We start from the raw sequence: 19,039 nt of genomic DNA, 5'->3' as shown, positions 1-19,039 counted from the left end.
TTACCTCAGTGGTTCCACCGCCTGCCTTGCAAACTCAAGTTCCCGAGTTTGATCCCTGGTACCAAAAAGAAGAAAGAAAAGAAAAGAAAAAAACCAGCCACATAGCAAGATCCTGTCTTTAAAAAAAAAAAGAGTGGGGAGAGCATGAGGTCAGAAGTAAACCCAGCGGAGCAGCAGATGCAGCAGGCCAGCTGGATACGAGGCACATGTATGAAGGCCCAGTGGTTTGTTCTTCAGGGAGTCTCCCACAACAGGACCAGCTACGTCATTTAAAAAAAGGAGGAGGGTATAAATACCAAAATTGTGAACACGTGCATTTCATACATGGACTTGGAAAGTCTCGTTTTCATGGAGACAAAGTGAACCACAAGCACCAAACTAAAAGCTATAAGCAATTTTGAGTCAATAGGATGCAATGCAGAAAATAAATGTTTGACTCACTGCTAACAGAAGAATGTGGGCTCAAAGTCTCACTGAGGTGATGGACTGGACAAGAGCTTCCCCTATGGAGGTTAAGGGAAACTTTAAATTATTGTACATTTAATATTTCTCAGCACATAACTGTTAGTGTTCCTTTCTTCACATAATCAGGCCGCCAGTTTTTCATATAACCACCCACCAATAGTGACAGCTCACTGACATTAATTTTAATGTAAAAGATTTTCAAAGAGGTAGGAGATAATACCTTTTCAGGTTTGAAATATTAAATGATTTTTGAATATTCAAACCCAAAATACCTCAGCCTAGTTTCAAATTTGAACACTCTTTTATGTCATTAAGAAGACAGCTGGACCAGGGCTTTAGCTCAGTAGTTCTGCCTCCTGCCTTGCAAGGGCAAGGTCCCGAGTTCTATCCCCAGTACCAAAAAACAAAAAACCCCCCAAAAAACAGCAAAATAAAAACCCTTAATTAAAAACAAAAAGAAGATAGCTGATTGGTTACTTTTGTGTGTGGTTACAAGTTGTTAAGCATAGGTAATTCAAAGTTGATTAAGACATTTGCATATTTTCTCGTAAGCTTCAAGTCAAATGAAGCAGATTCACACACTCCATTCAAAAGGGTCACAAGGACCACAGAAAATGTGCAACGTGCTGTGGAAGCAGAGAAGGAGGAACCGTATTTGAATGATAGAGGAGATGTTGAAATTGGTGTCTGAGCTGCATCTTCCTTCATAAGCATGAGTTTGTCCCCCAGAGGAGCATTAGGATAGTCCATGTCAAGTCAGAGGAACAGCATGCAAGATTTGGGAACAAAAGGTCCAAGAGCACATGTGTTCGGACTCTTCAACCCATCTGTGCTTAGAGACCCATGGTCCTGGGGAGGGTGACAAGAGCTAAGATTGGAGAAAAAGACAGGTGCCAGGTGATGGAGGACCTTGTGTCTGTAAGAAATGGGGAGACTGTTAAGAATTTTAAGCAAAGTCAAAATGAACACCAAAGAGATTATTATAGTAATATGAGTGAAAAATTAGGGATGATAAAATAATTTATTAAGTAGAAGGGTTAGGGGAAAAACGGACAAGACAGGACTTCAGTCATGACTAAATCTATGTGTTTGTGCTTAATCATCTTTTTCTTCAAGGTCAAGTCCTTTGGTGTTGGAGAGATGCTGAAAAGACAAATAAAGGTGAAGGGCAACAAAGTTCCCAAATGTAGGAATCTGTAAGCTTTAGTTTCATTAAAAATTAGTCATGTGATATTAAGGTTATAAAAAATTTATTTCAAATGTGAAAATATAAAAATCACTTACATATAAAATTTAAGCATATGGAACCATCCAAATTTTAAGTTTTAGCTTTATAAGTGTACTTAGGTTTGAGATAATAGTCACAGGCATAAATATAAATATTAATCCTTAGGAGGATTAAAAACTAGGGGAAATTACTATATTTTGCTTCTGATAAGCACAGAACTCTCATATCCAGAGCAGTGAATGTCCCAGAACCAAGTTCTCCACTCCAAATGGGGTTCACTCAGAGACAGGGCTAGGCATCAGGTGGTCATGGGCAGTGACTGGGGAAATAGCCACATGACTTCTTCCTGGCTAGTCAACATGAAGGAAGAGGAGAGGTTTGCTGGGACAACCTCTGGGAAAGGGCTCTTCAGAAAAGACTGCTCATCTTCTTCTTCTGGTTGCAACCAGGTCTGAATAAGACCACAGAATACCTACAGTCATGTTACCAGACCAAGAATGATGCCAATGCTCAAGATGGCAGTGCAGAGAGAGGGAAAGAGCCTGCCTCTCAGGTAACACATCCAGGGTCTGCCCTCCTTGAACCTCTCATTATGTGGGGCTATAACTTTCCTTATTGTCCAAGCCACCTGAATAGGGGTTTTCTATTACTTACAGCTCAACACTTCCCAATTGAAATGAGAACAGTAGAGAAAAATTAAACACTAACAGGTGACTATAATATATTGGATGTTCTCTAGGAGAACATCTCTTGGTAAATCAATCTCATTTACAGTCATTCAAAAGCTTTCTTTGAAGTTTACATAATCCCTTCCCTCTGAAATGTCTTCACCAATTTTTGACATTCTCATATGTAACCAGCTGTCCTCTCACAAACTACTACTGATGAAGACAAATAGGACAGAGAGAAGAGGAACAGTGGCTGGATCTTGCTCCTGATAAAGTGCAGAGAGAAGGTTTCTTTTTTACAACCAATTTCAAGGTTGTGGCTATAAAGTTTCCCCATGGGAGCCCAGAAAGATAGCAAGTGAAGGAAAGAATCTGACAGCTCCTAAAAATAAAACAAGTACTTTCTTAAAGTGAATAACACATCCTCCACGTGCTTGCCTCCTGGCCGTACTGGGAGCATTCGTATACATTTTCCATATCCTTAGAAATAGTGCATGCCAAATGCTAAGCATCATGTCTGCCACGTGGTATTATTCTCTATTATTATCAGCACTGTTCTTAGACCAGAGTTTACTGTGCTACATCTAGTATGGAGGGTGTTCCCCGTGTCCCAGAAGCGCCCCCTAGTGGATCTGTAGTGGATCTGTTTGCCTTCTGTAGCTCAAGTGTTGGTTTACTCATCAATGCATTTGAAATATGTAACCTCAGGACTGGCGTTTGTGTTTCGTGTTCATAAACAAGCAGTAACTTTGGCATTTTTTATCACAAAAAACCCATACGAGAAAGCTGGCAAGCCCAGTGAGCTTCCTGGGCGGAGAGATTTTTCTGTCAAAGCCGGCAGGGTCTGGTCATCCACCATCCTCAGAGTTTGACCATTGAGTCGGACCGATCTGCAAAGAGGAAAGAGGAGCCTGAGTCAGCCGTGTTGTGCAAGCCCCACGGCTCTAAAGAGTTGTAAAATCTTTTATTTGGACCAAAATTTTGTTTGTGGCAACCCATGTTATATAACGAGTATCTTAACACTATGTCCGTGGGGTTTGACCCAGGTGATCTGAGTCTGCCATGGAGAAGAGTCGTTGGACAGAGACCATGTGGGCTGCAAAGCCTGGAATATTTACTATGTGGCCCTTGGCAGAAAACAGAATACAGATACCTATGCTAGGCAATGTGGCAGAGGGACAAAAAGGGAAAACATGACATACCTTGCAGAGTTGTGGCAATTTGATGGAAAATAATTGAAAATATTTTTATTTAAAGCAAATAGAAATCTATATGGAATAAAATGTAAATTTCTTTAATTTAACATAAAAATGATAATCAATGCTGTGTCCTATAAATTTGTTCATAAACTACCTAACTCCCCTTGCTCCCCATTAACGAAGTACATATTCGTTAATAAGATATTTTGGTAGAATGCATATTGCTATAGTGAAACAAAAATAATGTTGTTTGGCTAAACCACAGAAAAGCTTGTGTTTTCTGTGTATTTCATTGTTGGAATTCAAAAACTGAGTCATAAAATGAAAAACAATTTCACACAGAATAGACACTACTATCATTTTTTTAAATGTTTCCAAAGCCTATTTTTGTTTATGGTTTCCTGATTATGGTTATGACATTTCCTCCTCAACCTCGTCTGAAAACTGTTGTGCTATAGGTGTCAACACAAAAGCCCACAGGTGTGAGTGTAGCCTGCAGCACAGTCACGGCTTTGTTACTGATGTGTCTTAGGTTACACAGCCCAGTGCTGAGCCTCTACCCCAGAAAGGATGGAAACCAATCTTTCCTCTCATGGATCCTTAGACACAGGAGGGGGTGAGAGACCTTGAAAACAAGAAAACTATGTAGTCATGCTACATGGAAACAATAAAATAACAGTGCAGGACTAAGTAAATAAACTAATGGCTAGGGACCAGGGATTTACCTCAGTGGTTCCGCCGCCTGCCTCACAAGCACAAGTTCAATCCCCAGTACAAAAACAAAACAAAACTAATGACTCCCACCATGGCATCCTGTGTAGCCATTAAAATTATGTAGTACATGAACATTAACTGCTATGAATAAATATTAGGCACATGAAGGGGAAAAGAATCAAGTTTTTAAAAAAATATATACAATACCCATTCCCCATTCTTAAGTAAAAACAGTGTATATGTATATACATACAGAATGAATATTGAATATTGGTAGGATTATTTAACAGGTTACTATATTTACACAAATGAGAAATAATGATACATGATACTTTTATAGTGTTTACTCTCTGCAAGGCACTGTTATACAGAGTACATGTATTACATATATGACATAAATGTAACTGACATTAATCCTCTGTTTTCAACAATAAACAAGTGCTGTTTTCATAATACAAAAAGTATTTAGAAAAAGAAAATGGTTTCCATTTAACTTGGTTAGATGCTCAGCTTCGAGTTCTGTAACAAAAGTTCCAGAAGTGTGTTTGGGGAGGGCCCGTGCAGCCTCAGTCCAAAAGTAGACCTGATCACTAGAACAGTGCTGCTGTGGCAAAGATGAGAATCATGCTGTTTGACCAGCATTCAGAGCCTTAAAGATGCTGTGTGCTACTGGGTGTAAGCTTAGTCTGCTGATTACTTCTACATTAGGCTGGACAGTGAGGGTGAGGTTATATTTGACAGTAGTAGCTTGTTTTATATTTTGAAGACTGCAACATGAGGATAAAGAAGTAGAAGTCATTTTTTTTCAAGTTTCAGATAAAATAAAGCTTTAGCAAGCAGTGGATTTGGCAGAATTGGAGATGCTGGGAAACTTATCTAAGACAAATAGAAAATACTGATTTTATATTAGAAAATATTTTCTCTTATCGCTTCTCGGCCTTTTGGCTAAGATCAAGTGTAGCAATATATTTACTCAGATATTTATTAAATAATACTCAGAACCCTCCAAAGGCACTACACAAAAGTTGTTCAATTAAACAATTTTTTTAGGGCGACTTTAACTTTCTGAGTCATTAATATAAGCAAATATACAGGCTAGGTATTTGTCAAAATTATCTGGGATATTGTAGGCAAAATATAAAGAGAAGAGTGGAAGTAATATACTTATCAAAGGAAAGTTAGGGAAATAAAATATCTTTTATAACTTCACCAGTTTTCTAACAGTAAAGCATGGATATGTGATCAGAACGCAACAGGGTCTGATAAATGCAGCCAAAAGAGGAATCACTGAAGAAACTGGGCGTCTTTAGCCTAGGGAGGAGATAGCCCAGTCGTCCTCCAAACATGTGAGATCTGTCCTGGAGGAGAAGAGGTTCTGGGCACCACTGTGGGGCAGAGGTGGGCGACACAAGGGACCAGAGACCTGAGAAGTTACATACGCCCAAGCAGCAGGACAGGTACAGGGCAACAGGGGCAGGAAGGGACAGTGGAGAACCAAAAAGCTGAATGGCTGCCTAAAGTAAACCACCCCAGCAAGGGGAGAAAACAAACCCACAAGTTGCCACAGAATCCGTTGTAAAGAAAACCTGGTGTGGCTAGAGCATTGTGTGGCAAGAGAGCAGGTCCTTAGCGTTCCCAGGCCTCTGGGCTCGATCCTCAGTAAGAGTGCAGGCAGATATGCCCTACAGAGAAAGAGGATCCTGCAAAGCCTCCTGTCTACAGGATGAGGCAGTTTGCAACCTCTCCTATAGGGACCAGACTGAGAGCAGCGCGTGCAGTGTGGCAAGAGAGCAGGTCCTTAGCGTTCCCAGGCCTCTGGGCTCGATCCTCAGTAAGAGTGCAGGCAGATATGCCCTACAGAGAAAGAGGATCCTGCAAAGCCTCCTGTCTACAGGATGAGGCAGTTTGCAACCTCTCCTATAGGGACCAGACTGAGAGCAGCGCGTGCAGACAGAGGCTCCCGGTCTTGCCAAGGAGCAGTGGCCTCCAGAGAACGATCATGTGGGGCTGGACGGCCTGGGATGGGTGACTGGGCCAAACGTTCTCTGCAAACACTGCCAACTCTATGGCTACTGTGTGATTCCTTCAGAAAAGCTTCCTCCTCATCAGCATCAGACACAAACATGCTTAAGCATACTTGTTTCAGAAAGGATCAGAGCATAACAAGAGAAATGTATTGTTACTCAAAGATGCTTATACTTATAACAGGAAAAATAAAAGGTTTAAACAGTTAAGTAGATCATGGAATTTTATAAAACATTTAGCCCATTAAAAATGTCTAAAAAGACTACGTAGGAAAGACCCTGGGAAAACTTGTAGGTCCCTCTCTTTTCCCATTGGATGTTGTATGATTGTACAGTAGTTAGAGTTTTTCTTTTTCTTTTTTTAAATTTTTTCCCGCTTTGCCTGCCCTCCTTTGCCTCCCCTTCGCCTTCACCCCCTCCATCTCTCCCTATTTACAAAGACTTTGTTTCCATTTTTTCCTTTTCTCATATTAATTCCATTCCCTTCTTTCCTTTCTCCTATCCCTCCCATTTCCCCTTCCCCTTTGCCCCTTTTCTTCCTATTTCACATTATCTATTACACCTTTTAGTCCTCATTTACACTTTCAGTTTCTCACACTAGAGAAACTATTCGGTATTTACACATATGTGTCCTATTTATTTCACTTAAGAGTTTCGCCTCAATGTGCATCCATTTAGCTATAAATGTCTCTAATTTCTCATTTTCTATGGTTGAGTAGTACTCCATTTTATTTTTTAAAAACCACATTTTCTTTATCCAGTCTCCAGTTGATGGGCATCTGGGCTGCTTCCAAGTTTTAGCTATTACAAACTGTGCTGCTATGAACACGGGTGCACATATATCACTGTGGTATGATTCTTTTAATTCTTTGGGGAAGACACCCAGCAGGGGAATAGCTGGGTTAAATGGGACTTCCAGTCCTAGTTCTTTGAGGTGTCTCCATACTGATTTCCACAGTGGTTGCACCAGTAGTACTTACAGTTTTTAATAAGCAGTGGAGAAAAAAAGGGAATAGTACCCAATGCTAATAATGTTTGTCTGTGGGGAACAGGACATCGGACAAAGTAGACTCACATCCCACTGCTAATAGACACTGAAAACAGCACATACATAGCATTTGCCAAGATGGGAAAAGATGGTGGTAATTGTATAAATCTTTATTTCTTATAGTCCACTATGAGAATGGTCACACTGAAAAGATCTCCCTCCAACACACACAGGAACCTTCACATGCAAGACTGAGCCTTTCTTTGGTTCTCTGTTGGATGCGTACTTTTATAAGATGGATTTCAATATTAGCTTAAAAACCAAAATGTTTTAGGACTAGCTTCAAATAATCTGTCTTGAATGTCCAGGTGTTTATGACCATTTTTTCTCACTCAAACTAATAAAGAAACCCTACTTTAATGCTATAAGAAAATCACATCTATGGTTTATTTTATAAAATGGAGTACTACTCAGCCATAAAGAATGAGAAACTAGAGACATTTATAGTTAAATGGATGCATATTGAGGCCATACTCTTAAGTGAAATAAATAGGACACACATTTGTAAATACCGAATAGTTTCTCTAGTGTGAGAAACTGAAAGCGTCAATAAGGATTAAAATGATTAAAATGAATAATTGATAATTTGAAATAGGAAGAAAAGGTCCAAAGGGGTAGGGGAAGTGGGAGGGGAAGGGGAAAGGAAAGAAGGGAAAGGAAAAATTATGAGAAAAGGAAAAAATGGAAACAAAGTCTTTGTAAATAGGGAAGGGAGCACAGGAAATGGGGAAAAAATAAGAACCAAGATACATCACATACAGGTACAAGCACCCAATGATAAATGTAAAAGTATTGTATACCTAAAATGTACCAATAAAAGAATTTAAGCAAAAAAAAAAAAAGAAAATCACATCTAGCTCACATAGTATTTTTATACCAGCCCACATGCCCCTAGTAGCAATCATATAAAGGTAAGTTTTGCTTTAGTGACTATGAAGTCTTTTCACAGTCTAATCACCTACACTCATTGAGTGGATACAAACTATTTTTTAAGCTAATTGCTAGTTTGTGTTCATCTCCTTCTACTTTGGACTTCTGAGTTATACTTTTATTCATACATAAATTTCCTAAATATTAAGAACACTGTTCAAACTTGAAATACCCCTTTTTGGCTACCTATCAATCTCTTTATTCTGATAAACACCAATAGATTTATTACAACTTTGAAATGAACAAGGAAAAATACTCACTTGGATAGTAATCCATCCCGGCCTGAAGGTTTTAGAAGGTACTTGTTCACTTCTTTATTAAATAAGTGATGGGGTAACTGCAAGTGCTTGGTGACGTTGTAGAGGTTTAAGGCATACAGAGTCAAATCTCCTTCTTTATACCTTGGACTAAAAGCAAATAGGTTAACTCAGCAAAAATATTAACTGAACTTAAGGAAACAAGAACCTGATTATAAATAGGATCATGGATACTAAGTATTAGTATGTGAGACCTGTTCGTATCCTTCTTGTTAAAGATAATACCACTCGTGTAGTCTCATTCATCGAAAAATTGCTCTTCACACTGCCATTTTCTGAGCCAGAGCTCTGAGATCTTTGCTGCTCTACCAGGCTGGATTTCTAGAAAGCCAGTGAGACCACCCATTTTTTTATATAGGAAGGTTAAATGGTAAATTGTAAAGTTTGTCAGCTCACATGAATTCAAATTATAAACCATAGAAACAGGAGCTATTCCTAGCTTTAGAAGAAATAAGAAAAGTCAATCTATTGACATTTTTCAAAATGAACCCATTCAAACCATTCCTCTACTACTTCCTAGCTGAGCTCAATCCATAGAGTTCTCAATCACTGGAAACCAGAAATTCTACATGGCTTTCTGAGCTAGAAATAATAATATTTTAGTATTATCCTATTGGGGATGGCAGATTGAAACTCAGAAGAAGAAAAAAATCCCTGAGATTTAGGGAAAAATTTTGCTACTTAAAGCCAGAAAAGGGGCCAAAAAACTCTGGCACTTAAGGGTTTTTTTTTGTTTGTTTTTTTTTTTGGTACCAGGGATTGAACTCAGGACCTTGTGCTTGCGAGGCAGGCACTGGAACCACTGAGCTAAATCTCCAGCCCGGCCAAAAAGCTCTGAATGGTGTCTCCAACTCTACAACTGTGGTTGCAACTTTTGACAATAAGATTTTTGTTGCTCCTGTTTGCCTTCTTTTGATTATTTTGTCATTTGGTAAATTTATCACATGATCCAAGATAAGTATATTCATATAACTGTGCATATCAATTCTTACATTTATAATCACTCATAATCCTTCAATGAATTATTCATATAAATATCATTTTGTTTTATTTGTACTAATATTTATTAAAATTTAGGATACAGCTCCATTATAAGTTATGACTATTAAAATCATTATCTAAATCTTAGTAGGACTGCCAATCCCTGTATTTAAGCAATGCTTTTATTTTTGTTTTGTTTTTTTAAAGTTAGATTCTGGTGTCATAGCACTATGAATACAAAAATAAAAAAATAAAAGGAAGAAGAATAATGACACACCCGTGGACACAGTGTACTGAAACTTGCTGACTTAAAGGTATGTTTCTACTCACTGATTGCTGTTGGTGCAATGAAGGTACACACGAAGCTTGCCGTGGTCAGAGCCTTTTACGCTTGCCATGAACACAGTGGTGCCCACCAGTTGCTTGAACAGAAGAGAGAGCCAGTAATCCTGGTGTGGTGGTTGGGCAAAGAGAAACAAAAGAGGGCTGTTAAGGGCCAAGGATTTAGCTCAGTGGTTTCGCTGCCTGCTGCACAAGCTCAAGGACCGGGGTTCGATCTCCAGTACCAAAAAAAAAAAAAAAAGAGGGCTGTTGCTTAATTTTTATTCTTATTTTAACAAAACCAGCAAAAGACAGTTATCCTACAAAGAGGGTAACTGTTATTCTAAGGGTATTTAAGTAGAAATTTTTTTGGATGCTGGTGACCACCATGAATTTTAGGGAACTATCTTGTTTGCTGCTCTTTATCCCTGGAAGATTCTGTTTCTGTAATTAAGAGGTTTATTGCCAGTAGAAGACACATTTCAAAAACTCAACCCTCAGAAAGTTTACCTGTTCTCAGTTGTCTTCCATCCAAAGCAGAGCTCAAAGAATAACGCTCACACATATGCATACACAAGGACACATTTTTTAAATAAAGCTTGTTCATTTAAGAAACAAATAATTTCCTCTAAGACCTGATAGTCCTCCTAATAAAGTGATGGATTAGGCAACAATCATCACTAGCTATTGAGATCAAGAAAAAAAGAAGATCAAGAAAAGAGGCAGACATTATGTGCTTCCTGATAGAAGAACATATCACCTATGAAGAATTCTTGTCAAAATTAAAAATTTTCAACATGCTCAAACTTCAAGTTTTCAGGAAACATGGGGGACAAAGGAACACGTCAAATGACATGACAGGAATAAATTTAGCAAAACCCAGAATGTGGGAAACACTATAGAACAAATTACCTGGTTTCTTTAATTAATAAAGTACAAGGAATAACAGAGAGGGAAGAGAACTTAAAGATGAACATATTTTCCCAGTACTCTGGGAGACTAAGGCAGGAGGATCATGAGCTTAGCCAGGGTTCAAGCTTACTCTGGGTAACTTAGTAACTTAGAGAACACTGACAAAAAAAAAAAAAACAAAAACGCTGGGAATGGTGAAGTAGGTCAGCATGGAGGCTCTGGTTCAATCCCTTTTCAATCCCTTGTAATACACACACACCACAGACTTAAAGAGATATATTAACCAAATGTAATATGTGAACTTCGGATTCTGATTTGAATAATTAACGATAATATTTTAAACAATAAGGAAATGTGAAACACTGACTAAATACAGTCAAATAATTCTTGTTGAAAACAGATATCCTCAAATGGCATTTTATACTATAAAAATCAAGGAATTATTTTTTATGGGTTTCATCTTAATTTATATATATATGTGTATATGTTCAGATGGAATTTTGGATAAAAATTTACATTTCCTACTTTAGTACCAGACATAATTAGAGATAAGGTAGAATGAGATTTTATTCATAAATATCTTGAAGATTATTAACAAGAATATCAATTCTTAGGGTGAGTTTAAAAAAAATAAATACATAGGTACTGGCTCTATTTGTTTGTTTGTTTGTTTATTTGTTTGAGACAGGGTCTTGCTGTGTAGTTCAGGTTGGCCTTGAACTCACTATGTAGCCCAGGCTGGCCTTGAACTCACAGGGATCCTCCTGCCTCAGCTTCCTGGGTGCTAGGATTACAGGTATGCACCGCTGCACCCAGCTGGTACTGGCTTTTTACAAAGTTAAATAAATTATGATTTCATGACATAAAAATAGAGCTTTTGATACAATAGCAATTTTAACTTCATTTCACCAAACATTTTTTATTCAAAAGTGTTATTTTGTAAAAAGAGCCATAAAATTTCAAATTACCCCTTTTCGAAAAATATCAACAACCATTCTACAAATACCCCACATGTTAGAAAGTTACTCCTGGCTTTTGATTTCTTTTCTTGAGACACAAATATGTTAGACTGGATGGTCTCTAAGGTTTCTTCAACTCCTTATCCCATGGCCAGGCTATTTGTGGGAAGGACTGACTGTTCACTGGACTTAGAACCAGGGCCCCCCGGCATATTCCACTATGCACAGAAATAGAAAAATGGCAGTCACTCACAGGTAAAGGTTTGAAGTTTTGATCCACTAAGTGGTAGTTTCCAGCACCGAAGAGCACTTGTCTCATCACCACGTCTATGCCCATTTGGGCCGACAGGCCCAGTTTATCCAGCCACCTGGGACAGAGCGACACCCGGCTTTCTTCAGGTTTGAAAACGAAAAGCAGTCCATGCTACTTACACACTATCCTGCCTTGCTCATCTACAGGGGGGAATGCACAGAAACCCAGAGGCGCGGCGTTAGTCATAACTAAGCCACGAAGCCAAACGGCCACTAAGTGTGGCAGCGAACCCTCCACACTGTCCCACATTTGAGCATGATGACAAATCCTGGAAGACTGTTAAGATGCCAGAGGGGTTCCCTTCAGGCCAAGAGGACACCTACAAAGCACAAGAGACACACTCCCATCCCCACAGACAAGTTCTCAACCCACATCCCACCCAACACATGCACTGTGTGATGAGGACCGAAGAGAAGACTGCAGTCAGCAGTGGCCAAAACAAGAAATCAGCAGAGTCACAAGCGAGGTGTTACAGACACCTCCCCTCATCCAGTCTCTGTCCCTCACGCCTTCCTGAGCATAAGGGATCTATGTTTTATGCTAAGTTGGTAACAGCAATGATGGTGAAGAAGGAAGAATAAGGATGAGGGAGGACAGGGAAAAAACCTCAGGGTGAAGATGCAGAACTCTAGATCAAAACACAGGAGAGACACATGTTAAATAGAAGCAGGCCGGCAGTTCAAAGCAATTGTGCTTGTGGTATAGGATACTAAGGTGACTTAGTAGATGTTTAAATTTTTGGGAGTCCCTCTTGTGTGACCTCAGTCTGGAGGGCCTAATCTTCTTGGGAATCTACAATTCAGGTACATGCAGTAAGTACCTTTCTCAGAGCCACAGTAGTAGGTGTATTCTTCTTTTTTTTTTTAGATGCATTCTTTTACAATGAATTTTTGTTAGTGGAAAGACTCCGTGGCATGTTTTGGGCTATCATTAAGACAGGAGATGTCTAAACTAATTCATTGTTACAATAATTCATTTGGGACATCTGTTAATGATGTCCAACAAGCTTTAGCCAATCATTTTCTTGCAAATTCTGGCTCGATTTTGGGGCCTCGGCCACAAAAGCTTCCTTTGACATTGTTTTTGGCTGGTACTAATGGAAGGAATCCCTGAGCCATTCGGGTTTCACTCACATGAAGCCAGCTGCAAAGGTATTGGACAGCAGGCGTGCCCCGCCCCCATACGCAGAGCTCGTCTCTCCCAACCAGACTTTCTTGCCGGGTCTGGTCTCCTCCACCACCTAGGAACAGAAAGTTCGCCATGGTAACTACAAATAAGCTGACCAAGCACAGTGCTAAAGATTCACCATATTCAAAAACCTGTGTCACCACACCCATCTGTCCTATCTAGCTAAAAAGTGTGTCCACAGTCATTTAGGTCTTCGGCAATTATCTTTTATTGGAATAGTAGGGTATGGAAGGAATATAAATAAACTCATTATTATAATGTGTAATTAGTTCTACTAAAAGGCTATTGGAAGTATTTTTAATTTCTAGTCAATATACCTAGGTAAAAGCCAATGCTAAGAAAGAAACTACGGGTGAAGAAGACATACTGTGCTTGACTCTAAAATTAGAAAAACATGTAATGTACTCACCTACAGAATTTAGAAGTAACTAGGCTATACAAAATAAGAACTCTGGATTTACATGAAAAATTTTAAAAGATTGTTACCTGCAAAATTTTTTGCACGGATACAATGAAAGTGTCCAGCACATCAGGGTTTAGAAAATCTTCTTTGGTAGCAATCCGTCCATTCACATAGTAGCTAAATTAGTCAGAAAATATTCGGGGGAAAAATAACAGATTTACTTCCTGCTTTTAAATCAATTTCAACCTTGTTCTCTTTCCTATTTTTCTCATCTCCTCTCCATTCTAAATCAAAAGGGCAGAACGGAGGCACCAAAGGGAAGAGGACATGAGGAAGGGACTATTTCTCCAAATAAGTAGGAATCTGCTACTCTGCCCTCAAAAGGGCCACCACTTCTGGGTCACTGCTTGCTTTTTGGAAGCGATGGGTCATAGCTACCTTTATACTTCATGAGTTAACTGGTAGTGTGCCTTGATCTTTATAGAAAGTACATTATCCTTTGATCCCCGGTACCAGACAAAAAAAAAAAAGAAAGTGCATTAACTTAAAATAACATTAAATTTTTGTTTTATTAATATTAAATTCTATCACAGTGATACTTGAGATATTATTTTTTTCTTATTTAAACCATAAAGCCAATTAGCAGTTGAGTAAAAATAATTTTTTGAAAGCTAGCGATAGACAAAATCAGCCTTTCTTTCCTCATAGGAAGAACAAGAGACACTTACTGGTGCCAGGTAATCGAATCTACTACCTCTCCACCAGTCTGCAGGAAGCTGGAACAAAAATGCCACTATGGTTATCATGTAGTCCTCCTACATATGCACAATAGTTGCTCAAGGTTTGATTTCCCAGAAATAACTGGTTATTTGTTAGGCTCAAACACAAAGTTCCAGATTCTCATAATAGATTTTGTTATCAATGCCATTTATCCTTGTACCCTTGGTCATCTGAGCCAATGAGTCTGCTTTTGGCAAACCACATAGTCAGGTGGCCAGCTGTTTAATAACATGTGGGCTGCTGTGGATTCTCCACCAGAGAGGAACATTTATTTTTAAGAAAAATGGTTGTGCCAGGGGTGGTGGAGCACACATGTAATCCCAGCACTCCGGGGGCTAAGGCAGGAGGATCACAGAGAGTTTGATGCAAGTCTGGGATACATAGTTCAAAGCCAGAATGAACCACATATTGAGACCCTCTGACACCCCAGAAGGAAGGAAGGAAGGAAGGAAGGAAGGAAGGAAGGAAGGAAGGAAGGAAGAAAAAACCAGTCCTGCGTCCTCTAGTTCTTACCTCTGCAGCATCTTAACCGTCTTTCCTCGAGGCTGACCAACATCCGGGCCATAGAGTTTCGCATTTTTGAAAGAGGAATTTTGTAGAAGTTTATGCAATTCAATGAAATCTTTTCCTAACTGCAATCCATCAATGAAAATACCAGCCTTCTTCCTGAAACTGTTAGGTTCTGAAAGACAGTAATTCTCCTCCTAATCACTTACCTAGCCTTTTTATATAAAAGCAAACATACGACAAACATACGACAGCATATAAGCATAACAAAACATTTTCTGAATTACAAAATCATAGAACTCAAAGTGAAGAAAAGTTAAACCCTTGGTTACAAAGGAGATATACCAGAAAAATAAAAATTTTAATTATATAACTGAGGCTGATTGGGTATTAAACAATTTGAAGTTAATAATGAGGACATTAAACCAACATATATTTTTAAAATAGTCTCCATTCAGTTGTTCTATTTTGTTTGTGATACTGGGAATTGAACCCAGGGCTCTTGCACTGAGTTATATCCCCATCCCTTTTTAATTTTTGATTTTGAGGCAGGCTACATCTCCAGCCTCACCCCTCCCTTTTTCACTTTAGAGATGGCTTTGCTAAATTACTAAGATGTTCAGGGTGGGCTCAAACTTTTTTTTTTTTCCCGGTACTGAGGATCAAACTCAGGACCTTGTGCTTATGAGGCAGGCGTGGTGCCACTGGGCTAAATCCCTGGCCCAAGGCTGGGCTCAAACTTTTTTTTTTGGTACCGGTACCGGGGATCAAACTCAGGACCTTATGCTTGCAAGGCAGGTGCAGGAAACATTGAGCTAAATCCCTGGCCCCGGGCTCAAACTTTTGATCTTGCTGCCTCAGCCTGACAGAGTGCTGGGATTACAAGTGTGTGCTACCACACTTGGTTATATTTAATAATTTAATTTGCTTTTTTAAAAAAGGCTGAGTAGAGTCAAGATGTTTAATGCTCAGAACAGTAACTGGCATATAGCATGTGCTCATCCCATCACTACATTTCATTTTCCATTTTATATTGTTTCATTGGCCAATATAGCACTATAAACACATTTTGAATGTGGAAAGTCATTAATATGTAGATAAAATTTATAAGTTCCTTGCCAAAAAAAAGTAAGGAAAGAGTTCGGCCTAAGCAAGATTCTACATTGGCAACTTCTGGATAGCTCAAGCATATAATTAAGGTTGGGATGGAGTTGCTGAGATTGACTGAGAGTTACAAACAAGAAAAGGAAAAGAAGAGCAAAAGCAACTGCGTGATTCACATTTGCTGAGTCCAGCCTGCCAAACATAATAGATTTAGGAGACTCTGAGAATCTCAAGGGAACCTGGGACCTGGGGAGGTTGCTGACTGCAATAGTTTTTCCCAGCTCAACTATAACTTAAATAGGGATTAACAATAGGTCCCAGAATATACTAAGGAGTTTTCTCCCATAAGCAGTTCCAAAAGTTATATTGTTGAGCACTTCTGAGGATATGCCCAGCCTGAAGTATATTTGCTGATGTTCAAAATAATCCCATAAATAGAAACAAGTAATGCCAGCAGGGAATCTCATTAACAAAGTGTTCCCAGGGTACCTACCATTGCCTAGTTCCCAAGAAATATTATAGCCCTTGGAAGAGCAGTAGTCCAGGAGCAACTGGGCGTTAGAACTGTCCCACTGTGAATCTGCCGTTCTCAGCAACTCGTTCAGACCAAAGATCAAGTTCAGTCCTGAGCAGTTTGCAAAAGAGTACAGCATATCCACTGAGCTTCCTGCAAGAAACATGTCACATTCAATGTTAGGTGGGTATCAGTGCAGCTTGGCTCTGGGTTGGCTCTTCATTGTGAGTTACTATTTCTGTTGTTAAATCAAAGGAATTCCAGGCCTAATGAGTGACCATAAGCATGTCTAAGTGACAACAAAATTGGACGGCTAAATTAAAGAAAAAAATAATCCCAGACTTCATCTGCTTCAGCTGTTGGGGATCCCATGGAAGGTTTCAGAAATTCTGATCCAACGCTCAGGTTTTGTTCAAGTGACCACAGGATTTTGGATTTAGCAAATAAAGGTACAGGACACCTAGTTAAATCTGAACTTCAGATATGTCATGAGCAATTTTTAGTGTATGTCCTATGCCAGGGTTGAAAAACACTGTTAAAAAAGAAACAAATTATTGTTATCTATCTGAAATTCAATTCTAAGCAGGCCCCTCTATTTACAGGGCACTGCAGGATCTTTTAAGTTTGCAACGGGAAAACATCTGCTGGATAGGACAAGAACTATGCTGTCGGGTTGTTTCGACCCAGCACTTTAATAATCAAACTCAGGCATGTCTCATGGCCTAGGTATGCTACAAAAAAAAAAATTACAGAGGCACTAAGAGTCTGGGAAATTCTGTACTCTGCTTTTTAAACCATTAGCTCATCTATAATTATTTTTTGAGAGTGGCAACAATATAATTCTAAGTATTGTCTTTAGATCAATTATCATATGCATAATAAGTACTTGTGATTTGCACAGATATTTTATAGTCATTTGTTAAACAGGAATTTGCTCTTGAATTCTCTTAGTTTAGTCTCAGGGAAACTTACATAATCTCTTCTCTGCAAACGTGACTTTGCTTTTGTTTTGCTTCTCAGTCTGCAGCCTGGATCCCTTGGATGATCCTGCCATGAAACTCGGTTTAAAATGGCAAAGGGCAGCCAGGGAGGAAGACTCTGGTGAGCTGCTGAGGGTGCTGTGATGTTTATTGTATCCCCTGCTGCCCTAGACCTGCTGCCAGTCATCAGCAGTGACAGACATTCGGATCCAGAAAGTTCCAGGGCTCTGTGTTCCCGGGTTCTACTGGATCGTGGAGTCACAGGTGGTGACTCCATGAGGCCTTCAGGACACTGAGCCCACTCCAAGCCTCTACCCCCTTCTCCCCATGAGGAAACGGAGATGTGAACAAGGCAAATGCTCCATCTGATACCACATGTTGGCAGTGCCATCTTTGGTGGCAGTGCCAACACTAGGGCTTGTTACATGTACTCTGCTGTAATGATACTGCTGGCAGACATGCTGCAAAGCCATGCTGTGCCCTGGCCCAGGCCACAGTTTGCACCCTAAGTGGTCTGCAGGCTGTGTTACAGCGAGGTGGTGGGGCCTTTGGTGCCGGGCCTGTCTGGAAGTCTTCAGGCCACCTTGAAGGGGACTGTGGGATCCCAGGCCTCCCTCCCTCTCTCATGCTCCTGGCCATTAGGCAGACAGTTTCCCTGTGCCACACTCTCCCTACATTGCCACCCAGCACCCCCACAGAGGGTGAACAAAAATGTGTCCACTGTCCAGAACTTCTAAAGCCAGGGCCAAAATGAACCTCTTCTCTCTGTAAGTTAATTATCTCAGGTATTGTCACAGTGACAGAGGCTGACACATGCAGGCAGGAATTATGACCCTGAGCCCGGGGTCCAGCTCTCTCACTTACTGTCAGAGGCAATATCCTCATTCATAAGGTTGAGTGAAATAAATCAGATACACATGCTTAAATATTGCATGATTTCTTTTATGAGAAACCCCAAATATAAACAAAAAGCAAAATAAAAGATAATAGGAAATAAGGAGATCTTTTTCAACTGGAAAGGGGAACAAGAGATCGAGGGGAGGGGAAAGAGATGGGAAACAATGGAAATGGAGCTTTTGTAAATGGGAAGGGGACCAAGAGTTGGAAGGAGCAGGAAGGACAGGAGAGGTAGGAGACAGAAAAAGAATAAAGATGTGTTATGTCCATGTACCAACTTCCCACAATAAATGTAATAATTATGTGCTACAAACATGTACCAACATCTGGGCATGGTGCCACCTGCCTGTAATCCCAGCACTCAGGAGGCTGAGGCAGGAGGATCGCTGTGAATTTGAGCAAGGCCAGCCTGAACTGCACAGAAACAGTTCTGTTTCTCAAAACAAAAAACCCAAAAACTTCTAACATGTACTGATAAAAATGCTTTTCAAATATCTTTATCCCACAGGACCCCCAGCTATGGACCTACAGTGTCACTTTGTCCCTACCCCACGACACCAAGATTGAGATAACACAGGTGAAAACTG

General features: G+C 39.7%; 1 protein-coding gene and 1 pseudogene across 1 annotated transcript in view; one reads left to right on the top strand and one right to left on the bottom strand.

Annotated features, from left to right (window-relative positions):
* Positions 1-1,698: 1,698 nt before the first annotated feature.
* Hpse (heparanase) overlaps positions 1,699-19,039 on the bottom strand; it is a 30,722-nt gene continuing 13,381 nt past the window's right edge. The window contains exons 4-12 of the mRNA XM_004872330.4: positions 16,555-16,728; positions 14,964-15,132; positions 14,399-14,446; positions 13,754-13,847; positions 13,213-13,319; positions 12,020-12,134; positions 9,905-10,023; positions 8,537-8,683; positions 1,699-3,251 (exon numbers count right to left, since the gene is read on the bottom strand). Coding sequence (XP_004872387.1) covers positions 3,092-3,251; positions 8,537-8,683; positions 9,905-10,023; positions 12,020-12,134; positions 13,213-13,319; positions 13,754-13,847; positions 14,399-14,446; positions 14,964-15,132; positions 16,555-16,728 — 1,133 coding nt within the window. The 3' untranslated portion in view covers positions 1,699-3,091. The remainder of the gene's footprint in view (positions 3,252-8,536; positions 8,684-9,904; positions 10,024-12,019; positions 12,135-13,212; positions 13,320-13,753; positions 13,848-14,398; positions 14,447-14,963; positions 15,133-16,554; positions 16,729-19,039) is intronic.
* LOC147821779 (U2 spliceosomal RNA) lies at positions 5,200-5,340 on the top strand (annotated as a pseudogene).

This window comes from Heterocephalus glaber, unplaced genomic scaffold (assembly GCF_053883595.1).
Source record: "Heterocephalus glaber isolate CG9 unplaced genomic scaffold, H.glaber_assembly_v1.0 deba00001698, whole genome shotgun sequence".
In the NCBI taxonomy this organism is placed as follows: Eukaryota; Metazoa; Chordata; class Mammalia; order Rodentia; family Bathyergidae; genus Heterocephalus; species Heterocephalus glaber.
The sequence above is the reverse complement of the archived record's forward strand: the minus strand, read 5'-3'. Positions and strand labels throughout refer to the sequence as shown.